Below are 14,551 nucleotides of genomic sequence, written 5' to 3'. Positions count from 1 at the left end.
CCCAGGGGCAATGCCAAGGCCCCGTTTCTTGACTGGCCTGTCTATCATGGACGCTATTTGCACTGTCAACAGATCTTGGCTGGCAGTTCATCTCAGGTTCATCTTTTTCCTACTTTTACCATTTTTTTTACAGAATTAATAGGCAACTACAAAGATTTACTTTGCTAATATTTGTAGAACTTATGTAACTATAGAAGATTACCTGAAATCCTTTTTTTCATTGTCTCCATTCCAGCTAAGAAGTACCTCCTTCTTTATTCAGAATATTTTATAGGCTTCTGAATTTACATGGCAAACCAGAAAGCCGTATCTCCAACACCACTGTGCTCATGCTGCTTTGTAAAAGCAGAGTAGCATGGGCAGGTAATTTTTCCGCTACAGTGCAATTTCAGTATGCCGCAGTTTGAACCGTTCATTGCATTAGGAAGATTTCCTCTCATAATTTCAAATATTCTTTGTAGGGGGTATCGAATCAAATCCTCACCTTGCACCTGCAAATGCATGTTTCATAGGAAAGAAACCACAGACGAGAGGCTGTGAAACCAAGCCCCACCAATTTTTAAGCCGTATTTCTCATTACAGTCTCAACCACGCTCTGCTGGAGTCTACTGGCAGCAAAATAGTCTCTGCGTGACGATGGTCTCTCTTTGCTGTGTTTTGTAACAAGAAACACGGTGTTCAAAGCCCTGTTGACCTCTATTAAAAAGCCATTATCCAAAGGTCCATAATTTAATTAATGCTGTTACACAGCAGGGAAGAGGGCAAAAAATTTAAGAACTAAATAAGTGGTAAAGGAAAAAATAACAAAAACCCAAGCCAAGAACGTAATGGCTCTGTTTGCCCCTTTGGTATTTCAGGGGACATCCTTATTTTATATTATGCAGTAGCAAGCACAACAGCAGACCCACACATCAATCTATCTGATCTGGCAGTTTTAACCCCCAGCGATCGCTGTCCATAATAGAGTCCATAAATGGTTTCCTGATGTTATCAAATAAATCAATGCTCCTCGGTAGCTGGTATGTTATTCTCCCAAACGATGCTGTTCGGGTCACAGAAGCTGTCTATTCAGTGGTCACTTATCGCTTGCTAATTTCTTGACTGTAAATAAAGCCCCTGGCCACCTTCTTGTATTTCCATGATCTTTAGCCAGGCCATCTTGGGCCACGGTCTTGTCAGATCTGCTAAGCTAAGTAGGGTCAAACCCATGAAGTCCTCTCGAGAAGAAAAACAGGGATATTGAGAACACTATCAGGTATTCAAAAAGCAAGTTTTCTTCTAAGTAGAAATATATCGCTTGTCAATACCATAATTAGGAAACACGACCCTTCTGGGAGCGATGCCTTCTCCGTCAGACGCAGAGCGAAGGGCTGCCTGGTGACACCTCTCCTGGTGACACGGGTGCTAATCCCACAGATTTCCAAGGTGGGTATCACATTTTGCCTACTTTAGGTCTCTCCTCCATAAATTACCTCGAGTTCAGGATTCACTTCCTTTTCTAACGCGTTGCTTAGTGTTTTGGTGCGCTGGAAACGGCACGTTAAGGCAACAAACGACACCCTCCAGGCTGGGGACACGCTCCTGGCCAAATCTAGAAGTCTTTTCCAAGGCAAAACTCCCATCTTCTTCCCAATAACATTTGCGGGTATTCCCCTCGGAGCTTTCCAAAATAATCACTCATTCCTCGACCTTCATTAAGACAGGAAAGCCACTTCCATCGGTAGCACTTGCTATTTTCACGCCAATTTGACACTTGCTCAGGAATCCCTGGACTAATAAGCTGCTGCACGAGGTGCTCTGTTACCAAACGGCGGAGAGCTGTGCCAGAAGACAAGAGGTACCTGCAGTGATCACAAAGCGATCCCTACGGGTAGCAGCTCAAAATTCATGCTAAGTACGTACCTAACAAGTGTTAAATAAAAGCACTTTAGGAGCAAACTGATAGAAGAAAAGGTCTGCCCTTGGTAATGAACAATTCATGCTTACGGCTTACTGTTTCTAAGGCAGGTACTCGCGTATGGGTGAACTCTTGCATGAAACCCAGCAGGCTCTCTTGCGGGATTGTTTCACTTCGTTGATTTTTCTCATTTGTGCATTCTCTTCAACACTTCCAACTTATCTCTCTCGAAAGCAAAAGGGTTGACAAGTTTTTAACTCAAATATCAAGAGGGGCCGACCCCTGCGTCACCATCTGACGTGAAGTAGGCCATCAAGTGCCTAAAACGTGTTCTATTTTTGAGGTAATTGATGGGAGACATGCTGATGCCAAGTGCTGGAGAGCAAATTTCTATAATGTTGTCTTTCATTTTTTTGCTTGTAAAGCCTACATATTTGTTCCCCTCTATTACCAATCCATGGTATTTCCAAGTGCCAAGGCATTAACTGGAACGCGTCGGAGAACGTGCCTGTGTAACATAACCTTGCATCACTTTTAAGAAACTTGTGGGCTTGATGGGGCAGTCTAAAATTGACAAACAGTAGCATACACCAAGCATGTCCAGCAATGCAGTGTAACGCAATATGGGGATTATAGAGGGTCAGATGATGGGATCTTAACAATAACAACCACTAAGTAACGAGAGCAATCGTAGAGAGACACCCTGTGGGAAAAACACCAGGGATCATCTTGGGGGGAAAAAAAAAACCAACACCACACCTCCAAACTGTTACAGATATAAATATATCAGATTAAGTTTGTTGCTTAAATAGAGTAAGGACATCTGACTTTCGAAGTATTTGCCCAAGTCGCTTGACAGGGAGCTGCAAAGTCCAGGCCCTGTGCGAAGTGGCAGGCGCGGTGGTGGCTGGCGTGGGGACAGGATGGAGCAGCGGGGACGGGGCCGCGAGCCCCTCGCCCCTGCCCCAGCAGCCACTGAATCACCGCATCTCACTGCATCGAGGTCTGGCGGTTTCCTCTGGCTCCAGGGGAAGCAAAGCGGAGCTGCGTCTCCTGTTTCAGTGGGACCTGGATGCCTCTAATCTGGCCCCAAAAAAGAACATAGTGTTTTTTTGGTTTTGTTTGGTTTTTTTTTTTTAGGTTCCATTTTCAGAGAAGTGTGAGAGCAGCTACACTGGGTCCTCCCTACGCAGTAGGAAACCATCTCTGTCATCATCCACATTCCTTATTACAGGGAAAAGAAAACATTAAAATGTGTAGGGAGAAACAGGGAGCATGGAGGGGACTTTGGTCATGTCAGAAATTAAGGAGAGAAAATTTCAGCCTGGGGCAGGGTACTGACCCCCCCCTTGGCATGTCCAAAGCAATCCCACAGGGAAAAGCACGGGCGAGTCAGATATGTACGTCTTGGTTTGCATCAAGAAGGGTTAAATAATTAGCTGATGGATTTCTAAACCATTTCAACTGTTCTAAACCATTTTAAAAAGATCATCCAAACCCCCATGATTTTGGGGCAGGAGACAGCTGACAACATGAACGTTGACAGTGACATTTCGCTGGTGGGGGGCTGGGGATGACACCGAGCGCAACTGAGCCGGTCCTGGGCGTCTGGGCTGACCCAGGGCCAACCTTTGCCCCATTGGGAGCCAAAACAAGTTCCAAATTTCACCCTTGAAGCCCGAGTTTCTGTGCTCGCTTGCCAATGAACAATGCTACGCCTCATCCGCCATACCTCCCTACCAATATATATATGTTTTTTTTTTTACTGACCATGTTTTAAAGCGACTTGAGCAGCACTCCCAGCACAGCCGGAGGACACACGCCGCCTCCTTGCACTGGGCTTATTTATGAAGCAGCAGGTCTGCGGCTACAGGAGGGAGTTTCTACTCCCAGATATCATTTATAGCACTATCGCGGGCAAAACACTGGAACGCTCAGCACTAGTTACATCCCTGCTAACTTGGTATTTTACTTTCCCAGCTCATGTTATTTATGTGACCCTGGTAAAGCACTTCCAAATACCTGAACGTTTTCATCCCTGGGTGGTGATTCGTTGCCTCATCTTCCCAAAGCACAGCGCTAAGCTGCTAAACAAATGAAAACCAACCTGAATGAAAACAGGTTTGTGAGAGACTGGGAGCAATTTTATTATTGTATGGGGAACAGGCGATTCATGAGGGGACGTTGAATGTCTGACCACGACTTCAGGGACCGAGCTGCAGCTCTGCCTGCGACTTTTTGCCAATGGGCAAAAGCGAAAGACACCCTGAGCTGCCCCGATGTGGCTTCGCGTGGTTTGGGACAGAGCTGAGGCTGGCTATGGGTGTCCAAGAGGACACCAACCCCCTGCACCAGGGACCGCCCGGGAACAGAGACCTGCTGCTGCCCTGGGGCAGCGCTGGCTCCTGTCTGATGGCCACAGCTTGCCCGGAGCACAAGGCAGCGCAGGCAGACACAGCACTGAATCGCACACTACCCGTGGGCATTGCGCAGGGCGTTTACCCAAAAATTTACTATTATGAACTGAGATCTTATTCCAAATCCATGTGCAAGACAGGCCCAGACTCAGGCTCAGGGATTCAATACTTTGCGTTAGAAATACAAGCTGGGCCCCTCGGAGAAGACATTCATTCTCCATGCAGCCTGCACAAGAACCTGTCTGCGGCAGCATATCCAATTTAGCAATTATTTACTATTAACTCTACCTTTATTCTTACAATTTATCTATGCTCTGGGTTTGCATGGTAGAGCCTCAGGAACAACAAAAGCCTCACGCTAAAAACAGTAGCTAGAATTAAACTTTAAAATGTTCTCTCCCTTTTGCAGCCAAATTTCTAGTTTCCCTCCAAATGGTGCATGACAGTACTATTAGGTCAGAACTGTTCTAACATGACACCAAGGACTCTTGGAGGAGCAACAGCCATCATCATAACCTTTCAAACGAGCGATCGCCTCCACATTTGTATGAAATGCTGAATTCAGCACAAGCTGGATCAGATATGATAAGAAACAGAGTCATTCTAGGAAACAATGTCACCCTTCACATTAGACATAGGGTGTATCTTTCTTTTATAGCATTCAAACCTATCACAGCCCCATACCTCGTATCATCCCGCCGCTAAAACGTGCCCGTGGGCAATGATGCCGGCAAGGGCACACGGCGATTTCGTTATGTACGTACGGGGCACGTCCTTCCCTAACCTCATCCTGGGAACAGGTGGAAGGGTTTCTTCTAGAGTTACTCCAGCTGAGCCCCGGCTGGCTGCAAACTCTTCACCATCTGCAGCTCTTCGATGACACTCTAACGATTAAATATAAATTGAGACTCATGCCTGCTACACTTGAGATGGGCAGGAGATGGCCTGGGAGATGGAGCACATCCCTCTGCAGTCAAGGACTTGCTGAAGGATTTATGGTGATTCCCTTCATGAGGGACAGATGCAGATAATGAAGTTGGATGGATGACAAGGAGCTGCTTCTTGGTTAAAGGTCTTGCTTCTCTTTCAGGAAGACCCTGACATCTGTCTCTTACGTCCTCATGGGCTACCAGCACCGATCATGACTCACACTGTCCCTTCTTCCAAGGAGGAAACATCACATCAGGTTTGACTTGCTGCATCAGAGCATAGGGTAATTGTCTTTGATGATAAATCCTGCCCTGGGAGATGATCCATGTGGTCCTGAATCTGTGTCTAGCAGCTATGAGGGGAAGGGGAAGGTCCTACCCGACAAGGCGGGGGGTTGTGCATCAGACAGGGTGTCACCACCCTTACCTGCTGGTAGCATGGGCATCACAGTGACGCTGGGAACGGGAGAAAGTGTCTCCTTTGGAAAGCTCAGCCAGGCAATGCAGAGACCCTGTCCTGGCACGCAAAGGCACCTGGCCAATTTGTGACAGGACAGGGCAGGTGGAGGAGAGAGTTAAACAGGAGGGAAAGGGCGGATGACCATACAGCAAACATACATTGCCTCTTCTTCCTCTGTCTAGACCTAGGGCAGGATCAACCCTGAGGTCCCACCCTGTAGGTCTCAATGCTGGGGATCATGTTTAGAGAGAGACCAGAGTCTCCAAAGTACCAACCATGCGTCAGTGCGGGCAAGGACCATCTCTGGAAATACCAGCTGCGACAAAATCCATCATACAAAGTTTATACCTGAAAACATGAACAGATGCCATGTGCAAGCTCATCCTTTCCGCCAGCAACTTCATCTATGCCAGGATGAAGGTCCATTTTCTCACTGCTCTGTGAAACAGCAAACATCCATATATGCAGAGTTACCCAAATTACATAAATCCAAATGCTAATTGATTCTAATGAAGTCTGCATTACGTGGGAAAATGTGGGCTGCCCCCAGATTAGAGCTGTAGGTCCCCTTCCCCTGCTCTACACAAGTACCGTGTTCATTGCTTCACTTGATTGGAAAGCCAGATTATCCCCGACCGATCCAAGGAACAAGACAGGGCTCTCCGTGCAGTCGGTGCCAGCAGCCTGGTGCCTTCAGCACAAGAAGAACAAGGGCAAGAGCAGGGGACGCGGCAGGGAGAGACACGACGCCCAGCGTAGCACAATGAGAAAAAGCACACAGAACTGTTTATGTCTTCACGCATTTGCAAAATAAGATGTTTTTTCCCACCGTATTTATCTCAAACAGCTGCAAAAAGTGACAGAAGTAATCTGAAAACCACTCCAGGAAGTTTCTGTTACCAACAAGATAAAACATTCCTAAGGATGCAGAGTTTTTCCCCTGGTGCAAGATCCCTAGGAAAAAAAATAATAAAGTCCATGGAAAACAGATAACTGGACTTAAATTAATAACCGTTAAATAAAATAAACACAACTAAAAGTTTTCTCCTATTTGCTTCAACTTGGTAATTTCAATATTTGTGTGAGGCCCTGCTATAGCTGAAGCTCTCAGCTTTCTACCTTGGAAATTTATTAGGTATAGCACAAAAGCACAAAGGAGATCGAAGAATAGTGTAGAAAGCAGAAATCTTCCTAGGAAAGGTGTGAACTTATCCGGAAAGCTCCAGGCAAGCACAGTGACGGGAGATACTCCCCAGGCTCAGAAGCCGCTTGCAGAAGCGGCTCTCCTGCATTAACCCCCAAAGCCCAGGAGATGGAGCAAACCTTCAGCCTTTATAGCATTTCCCACAACCGTTTCAGGACCGGCTGGGCCACGGCGGAGGCTCCTCACCCTCCCGGGAGCCGTGCAGCCTTGCCGCGGACAAAATACCGCTGCAACGCTGCTCCCGTTTCCGCTGAACGCGTCCAAGACCATGAAAGAAGTCAGCAGAAACCTGCAAGAGTCACATCGCGTATTAAGCCGCCTTGGCCAACAAGTTTCACATTGCTATACTCAGGTGAATTTTAAAGATTTGTGATCTTTAAAGGTGCGCCCGTGCTCAGGGAGGGGGCTCCCGGCCTCAGCCCCGTCCCCCCCCGGTGCCCGCACCGGAGGAACATCAGACACCAGCCTCCCGCCGCGCCCGCGGCAGCTCCCACGGGAGTTCGGCCTCCCACGCCTCGGTATTTCTGCACAAAACAGCATAGGAAAAGCAGGCAGCAATTAAAAACATCAGGCACAGCTTACTTCAGCACAGTGCCCTAATGCCTTTTTAAGGATTCCTGGTAAGGACTGGTTTTCCTTCTTCATCCATCAACTAAAAAGCACTCAGAAATGCTCCCTTACGTACTGGTTTATGTGGGTTTTTATTTCCCCTCCACGCTCTCATCTCATCAGCAGCACGTTCTACCCTCTAAAGACAGAGATGTTTGTGACACTGCAAAATTGAACCCTGTGGGTGTTTCACGTTATTCAGCTCTTGGCTTCGTTCTGGATCATACTAAGTAAGAATTTCTAAATATTTCTTCAAACTGGAAGGGGCAGGAAGGATTTCAGAGGAGTACAAGAGGCAGGATCTTCTCTTCACTGCTGCTGTCAGTCACTAGATGTCCTCAGTAATCCTGGTGAGGTTACACAGCAGAAAGCACAGATGAGGTAGGAATTTAAACATGGCACAGGTAATTTGTATTTCAGCTGTGAACAAGTATGATAATAGTTACAAGTATGTCTTTATTACCTCTTCAGCTGCATTATACAGACCTGGTCTCTGAACAGTCACGCACCTGCATCAAAACATCGCCCCAGAAATGCAGTGCACAAAGTAAGCTGGAAGTCTGCAAAAGGCAAACTTAAGGGTCCTGGGGAACCACTGGCAGAAATCAGGCATTGCACTAGCTGTGCGGCATCGCCAGCTCCCTGGTTGGCAATGGGCAGGAGGTCCCACAGGGACGTTGCGCCCTCCCTCTCCTCCCCTGTGCCACCCAAGGCCAACCCCAGCCTTTTGCTACCTGCCCCAGGCAACACCTGAGAAAAGAGAAGCTGGATCTTCTTATTCTCTCCTCTTCTGGGCCCCCTCCTTCACTCTGTACTTCCACCCTTTTCATAACAGTTTCTAAGAGCATAACTCTTGCAGGGCCAGGCATGCGGAGAACGACGAGAGGGATTACAAGTGCTGCACCCACCACGCTACCGCTCTTCCATTTCCAGCTTCTCTGCAGCTTAGCTCTTGCTTACTGGAAGCTGAGATCAGGCTCTGAACTCTGGCCCCTAGGGGTTTTATGCCCAATATCCCCAAATAGAGCAAACCATCCTCAACCCAAACCCTCCTCAAATTCCCATCTTCTCAACAACATCATCCAAAATTGTCCTGGCCCTGTCTGAGCAAGCCAGGAGGCGAGGCCGAGTGCCAGTGTTGTGCCAACACGGATGTGTTAGACTGAGCTAAATCCTAAACGCTAACAGAAAAGCCAATACAAAACTCAATGGCTACAGCATTAAAATAAAGGAATGCAAACAACGCTTTAAATGGGGCACAGACCTTGTTACACACCTCATTTCCTTTTTTAAATGAAAAGCTTTGAGAGTGCTGATAAATAACTGCCAGCCTGCCCTGATACCATTAGTTCTGGGTAAGGTATTGGACTTCGTACCACTCGGCTTCCTGCTCAAAACACCAAAGTTTTGTAAGAGCAGCAAGCATGATTCAATGAATGAAGCACTTGTGAACGGACAAACCTCAAAAACTACTCAGAAATGGAAGAGTATGACGACATGGGGGTATTTTTAGTGAGTAAGTCTGCAAGTTCTTGTTAATACCTATTTTCACCAGCAACCTGGAAATAAGCATACAACTCAGTGGTGGTGGTGGTGAAACTTATAGATGCCACAAAAAGTAGGAAATGGCAAGTAACTCTGAAGAGAGGAGAGTGAGACTGAATAACCTCAACGGCTTGGTGACCAGGGTGCAAAAGCAGTTGTACATCTGGAAGGCAAGTTGCTCTTCCAGAAAGGTGGGTGTCTCGGAGCAGGACTCAAAATCAAAAGAGGACCCAGCAGACGAGCGACACAAACTCCAAGAGCCAAGCTCCAAACAGGAAAGGCTGCAGCAATTTTTAGGGGCAAGGACAGATGAGCAAGAAGTATTTCCAGAAACACGAGGCCACCTCTGTCCGTGCACCACTGCTGAGCTGAGGCTGGGCAGCAGGTCCAGGGAGAGCAACCTTCCCACGGGGCTGCTGTGCCAGAGAGGCCCCTGCAAAGGCGCTGACCACCACTCCTCCCTCCCCTTGCACCATCAGAAATTCAGACTTACAGGTCTGTTTTGGGAGGGTCTGAACTGCCCTGGGCCAAGCCTCCCCCAGCAACAGCGTGGCCATTGCTGACTCCCCTGCCCCGGGCTGGGCGATTTGCGCGGCAGCCAAGGCCACTGATCCGCAGCACCCAACCTAACACGGCAGGCCAAAAGGAATCAGACCACAGTGATTTACTCTCTCTTACTTTAAAGCCCTGAAATAACACACACTGCACTTTTCCAAGCACTCAAGTAGAAATAGGAGGAATGCTGAAGTGGTTTTGGTAAGCACACTTTTTAGTTTATTGACCTATACAAAATAATAGGTCTAAAAAATTCAGAAGTAGTAAAAGAATAAGCAAAAAGAGCTTTCGCATTTCTAGAAGGCTATACAAATATGCAAAAACAAGGAAATAAGTTATTTTTTATTTTGTTTTTGTTCGTTTAATTCCAAATCGCGACTCTAATAATACAAACGACTAAGTACCAGCTTAACAAGTGTGTCCTTCTGTATATATTACATGCTCTGGAATACTGGTAAAAAATGTCAAAAAAGTTTATCAGAAACTTTTCTATTCACAATATGAACAAGGAGTAACTAAACCTTTGTATAAAAGAAAAAAGAGCACCATTTATGGAATCCTGAAGCACAGTACAGCTGAGAAACGAGAGAGATTTTACCGTATGCAAGCGAGTCGTCGGAAATCACGCAAGATAACCCATGCCAATTTGTTCCTACAGATGGATGACGTGAGGTAGGTTTATCCCTCTTAGATCACGACTGCAGTCGCACTTTTTTCCTACACAAATGGTTTCGTGAAAAATGCTGTTCTGTCACTTAGTGACTTAGCAACGCACCTGGCAGTTCAGATGACTCGCAGTACAATCCTAATGCCCCTCATTTTAAGGCACCCACTTGGCTGTTTGTGTTTGCATCCACCTTAAAATACTGGCCGTTACAATCAAATTGTTCGCCGTGTGATCGCTGGAGCTCCCCACTGCAGATCCTCGATTCACCGTGGCAGAGCAAAATGTAACTGTCACCCGATGAACAGGGGTCACTGTGCAGCCACCGTGAAAATTTGCCTACTCCTCCACACAGTGAAGTTGTACCATGGAAAGCTCATTAAATGGGAGGTTATTAATTACACTTTATCATGGAAAAGAGAGTTCAAAGTTTACTGCTTCTGTTTCCAAAATCCACAACCGCCTGTAGTTTTACGTGACATATTTTGTCAGCAAATTCTTTTCTTTCCAGAACTTGCTTGTGGTGCTAACAAACACTCTTAGCAACACCCCAAAAAATGGATAAACTCACTCAAACCTCCGTAATTTAAAAAAAAAAAAATCCAGCCTTCCTTCAAGTAATGTTCCAATACTGATTAAGTCACCCTTTGCCTCATTCACACGCACAGTATCTATCCTTCATAAGCTTATGAAAAGTCCTTCCAGGTCATCATAAGCCATGGCAGAATAAATTTTCATTTCTTCTTTCAGACATCAGAATTGTGCTCCTAGAATTCCTGGTTTTTCCATAAGAGTCTCCTTTTCACATTTTTTTTTCTCTGAGGTTTGCCTTCAACACCTTCCAATCTTCCAAAAAAGTGCTTGCTAAATATAAATACTTCCACCAAGTGCTGTGTCTAGTCATAGATTAAACTGTGGCTTGCCCTTGCTCGTGTAGGCTATCTGGATTCAGAAAGAAACGCCATTCGTGGTAAGACTTTGTCATTTTGCTACAGTCCCTCTTAATGCTGAATTTAAACTTTCCCAGCAAAAGAGCCTGCTTCCTTTTTTGTTCCGTTTGGAAGTTCCACCCGAGATCTGCCTCAGAGTCATAGCGTTTTGTGCAAGGCACGCGAGGGTACGAATGCAGGGCTGCAGGCGGTCTACACGAGCGTCCCGGGCTTTGAATCCTCGTGCCAGAATAACCTCTGCTCGTTGCTGTGCAAGTCTTCTTCCAACCGGCTCTCATCACCGCCACCCAGCTGGCTCGTCTCTGCATACGCTCTGCAAGAGAGACACGGCATCAGGGGTCAGCGAGAGCTGAGGGTCTTCCCCAGACCCCCAAGTGCCTCACAAACTCACGCAGCTCCCTTGGGCCTGAAGTAATGCTGGCTACTGTGAGCTCACCCCAGCGTAATTTGGATCCAAACACAAACCCAGTTTTCGTGCTGTAATTGTGTGCAGCAGGATCTCAGCTGCTCAAAATTGTCAAGACTGTATGGCATATTGATTGCTCATTTGCCATAATCACATCAAAATAGAAAATAAAACAGATGAACGATTAGACAAGTGACTCAGAATATGGAAAATTAATAGCTAATAAACCTCATTTAGATAAAGCTGCCAAAATAAGCAGTTTTCAAAGCCCAATTATAGGAAGTTAAGAATTTAGTAGAAACTGTATTTTTAACCACTGTTACTACAGATCTTTTAAATCACTGCAATAAAAAAAGCCCATGGCATTTAGGTTAGAAACAAGGATCTAGTACAAGCTTTTGTATCTTTTCTTACACTTTCATTTATTTTAAAACAAACAAAACTAAAAATTCAGTGCTGTCACGCAAGTTAGCCTGGCAGCAAGCACAAACTGCAACCCACGAAGCAGGGGGCACAAACATGGGGTACTTAATACAGCTGGCTACGCTTAGCATAAGCGTACTTAAACATGATGGCATTTGTGTGGGCAGAGCCATTCCCCTGGACAGGAGGTCTCTGTCCTCACTGATAACAGCCGGCATACGATAGCGGGGGGAAGAGACTGAAAACACCAAGAACAAGCAGCGAGAGAGTTGCAGGAATTTCTGCAAGGACAGAGCAGACCCTGGGCTCCCCACAGTCCTCGGGAGAGCCCCCACGAGCAGGGCAGCTCTGCGAGCAGCAGCACGTCCCGCCTGGTTCCCGGGTTAAGCTCTGCCAAGCAAGATGCGCTTGGCAGATGAAGTATCAGCTTTGAACGCCAGCACTCAGACACGAGGTCGGAGAGAGGTGTTTCTTTTCCTTGTTTTTCCACAAGTTTATCCGCACAGGCACTACAGCTTCAGAAACACAACAGGACCGTGTCCTGCCGGACTGCTAACGGGGTGCAGGAGAGACCTCCTGTCACGGGGCTAAGAGGGACTGGGCTCAGCGGGTGCTCTGCCTGCAACACTGCCCCGAGCATCACAGCTACCAGGGAATGCAAGATCTTCAATGGTCCAGCATCAGCCAGAGGAAAAGGCTGGGCAACGAGTGAGTTCGTCCTTCACTATGACTGCTTCCCCCTTCCTTGAGTATCGGTGGTACAGGTAGTGGTGGTACAGCTGACCTACTCCACACAGAGAAGACTTGCTCTCACAAAGTCAATTTTATAATTACTCTTCATCCTGGCCCTTGGAAATCAAGCTGATTTTCTCAGAAGTTTTAACAGCCTGCGAAATGCAGGAGGAAGGGCAGAAAATCTTGATACGCTCTACTCACCTGCTCTGCAAAGGAAGGTTGCCATAAACATTCCCATAACAGCTGGCGTAAGAGGAATGAGACAACGTGTCGTAGTCTGAAAGTCCCAGTGCAAGTGGGTTTCGCCAGTTCCCAGTGTTTGCAGAAGATGCTGGAATTAGAAAAAATTACAGCAAATTAGATCTTTCTCCAGCTAAATCAGCTGAGACAAATGAGACAATTCTCATTAGCAATCTCTATGGGTTTCTGCAGGACACAAAAGCAGACAACGCAAACACAAAATATGATTTACAAGCCCTACAGGGGAGGGGAGGAAAGCGCTGCACGGGTGATATTTTGGAGCTAGGGAATCTCTTTAAAAAGACTTCCTGACCCATTCAGTGATGCTCATTGTACTGTATTTTGGAAGCCATCATGGCAACTGCATTTACATTGGCATGAGGTTTTACACGTTGCTTTTAGTTGGTAAACACGCCTGTTTGAAACCCATAAGGCTCTTTGTGCTTCTTTGGACTGCTGTGCTTAGAAAGAGTAAAAGGCAGTTTTACCCATAGGAGAAGGCAACAGGCAAGACTTTATTCCCAAGCATGGAACAACAAGATCCTGTTCAGCTCCCCATCTACTTTCAGGACAGAGATCTAGCCTTGCTTCTACTCTGCTGACTTCATCGAGGCAGCAGAGGGGGGCAGAATTTGACGCACAGGAGGGACTTACAAAAAACCCTCAGCATAGAAGAAATCGGTCATTACCCGAAGAGAACGACGACACCCGACTGCTAGGAGAGCACGGCACCTGCAGACCAGCAAAGCCCAAACTCCTTTGAGATCCTCTGTCAGACTCAAAGCCTGCCTGCAGGCTATGACCCTGTTCCTTTTGACTGGAGGCACGTTGGTACCAACCACGGAGATGCTCTGCTACTAAGGCCTTGTGAATGTTTTTGGTTATATGCTCCGTTTTAGCAACTTGCTTCCTTGGAAGCCTTAGGGTTGCGTATGGGTTGTGCGGTACTCTGTCCACTTCATCCTCATGGTAAGACCTGAATTCCCGGTAACGGTCATATCCGTAATGTGCCGATGAGCGATAGGAAGGATTGACACTGTACTGTCCCTCTGTATCGCTCTCATAAACATATCCTCCATTGTAATAAACGTCAGATTCGGTGTGTGGGGAATATCCAGAAATATAGTAAGCAGAGGAAGGCTGCTCCTGACTTTTGTGGTAGACACCATTGCGGACATCCTTCTGGGCAAGATTTGGCATACTGCCCGAATTTGCAGCAGAAATGTTCTGTTTCTTTGACCGTCTTCGACCCCTGGTCCTGTTGTCGAGCGTCTGAGTAGTATAATATGGATTGGGACTAGGTGTCACGCAGTAATATTCTGCACTTGACTGGCTAGTGTAGGATGATCCATCATCGAGGATCTCTGTGCTGCTGCTTCGCTGGGACTTTGAGAGGGTGAAGGCTGCCTTTTCAGCAGGAGTCTCGGACAGCAGGTGGGTTTGGGATTCCAGACTTCCACTGCGCTGCCGGCAATGGTGCGGGGAAACATCTGGCCTGAAACAACACAGATGTAGGT

General features: G+C 46.8%; 1 protein-coding gene across 2 annotated transcripts in view; it reads right to left on the bottom strand.

Annotated features, from left to right (window-relative positions):
• Positions 1-9,937: 9,937 nt before the first annotated feature.
• Positions 9,938-14,551, bottom strand: part of FRMD4B (FERM domain containing 4B) — a 138,123-nt gene continuing 133,509 nt past the window's right edge. For both annotated transcript variants that reach the window (XM_075513775.1, XM_075513774.1), the window contains 3 exons: positions 13,724-14,529; positions 12,996-13,125; positions 9,938-11,543 (listed from right to left, as the gene is read on the bottom strand). In XM_075513775.1, the coding sequence (XP_075369890.1) occupies positions 11,423-11,543; positions 12,996-13,125; positions 13,724-14,529 (1,057 nt within the window). In that variant the 3' untranslated portion in view covers positions 9,938-11,422. The remainder of the gene's footprint in view (positions 11,544-12,995; positions 13,126-13,723; positions 14,530-14,551) is intronic.

This window comes from Mycteria americana, chromosome 11, assembly GCF_035582795.1.
Source record: "Mycteria americana isolate JAX WOST 10 ecotype Jacksonville Zoo and Gardens chromosome 11, USCA_MyAme_1.0, whole genome shotgun sequence".
Lineage (NCBI taxonomy): Eukaryota > Metazoa > Chordata > Aves > Ciconiiformes > Ciconiidae > Mycteria > Mycteria americana.
Note: the sequence above shows the minus strand (reverse complement) of the source record. Positions and strands in the feature narration are given on the sequence as shown.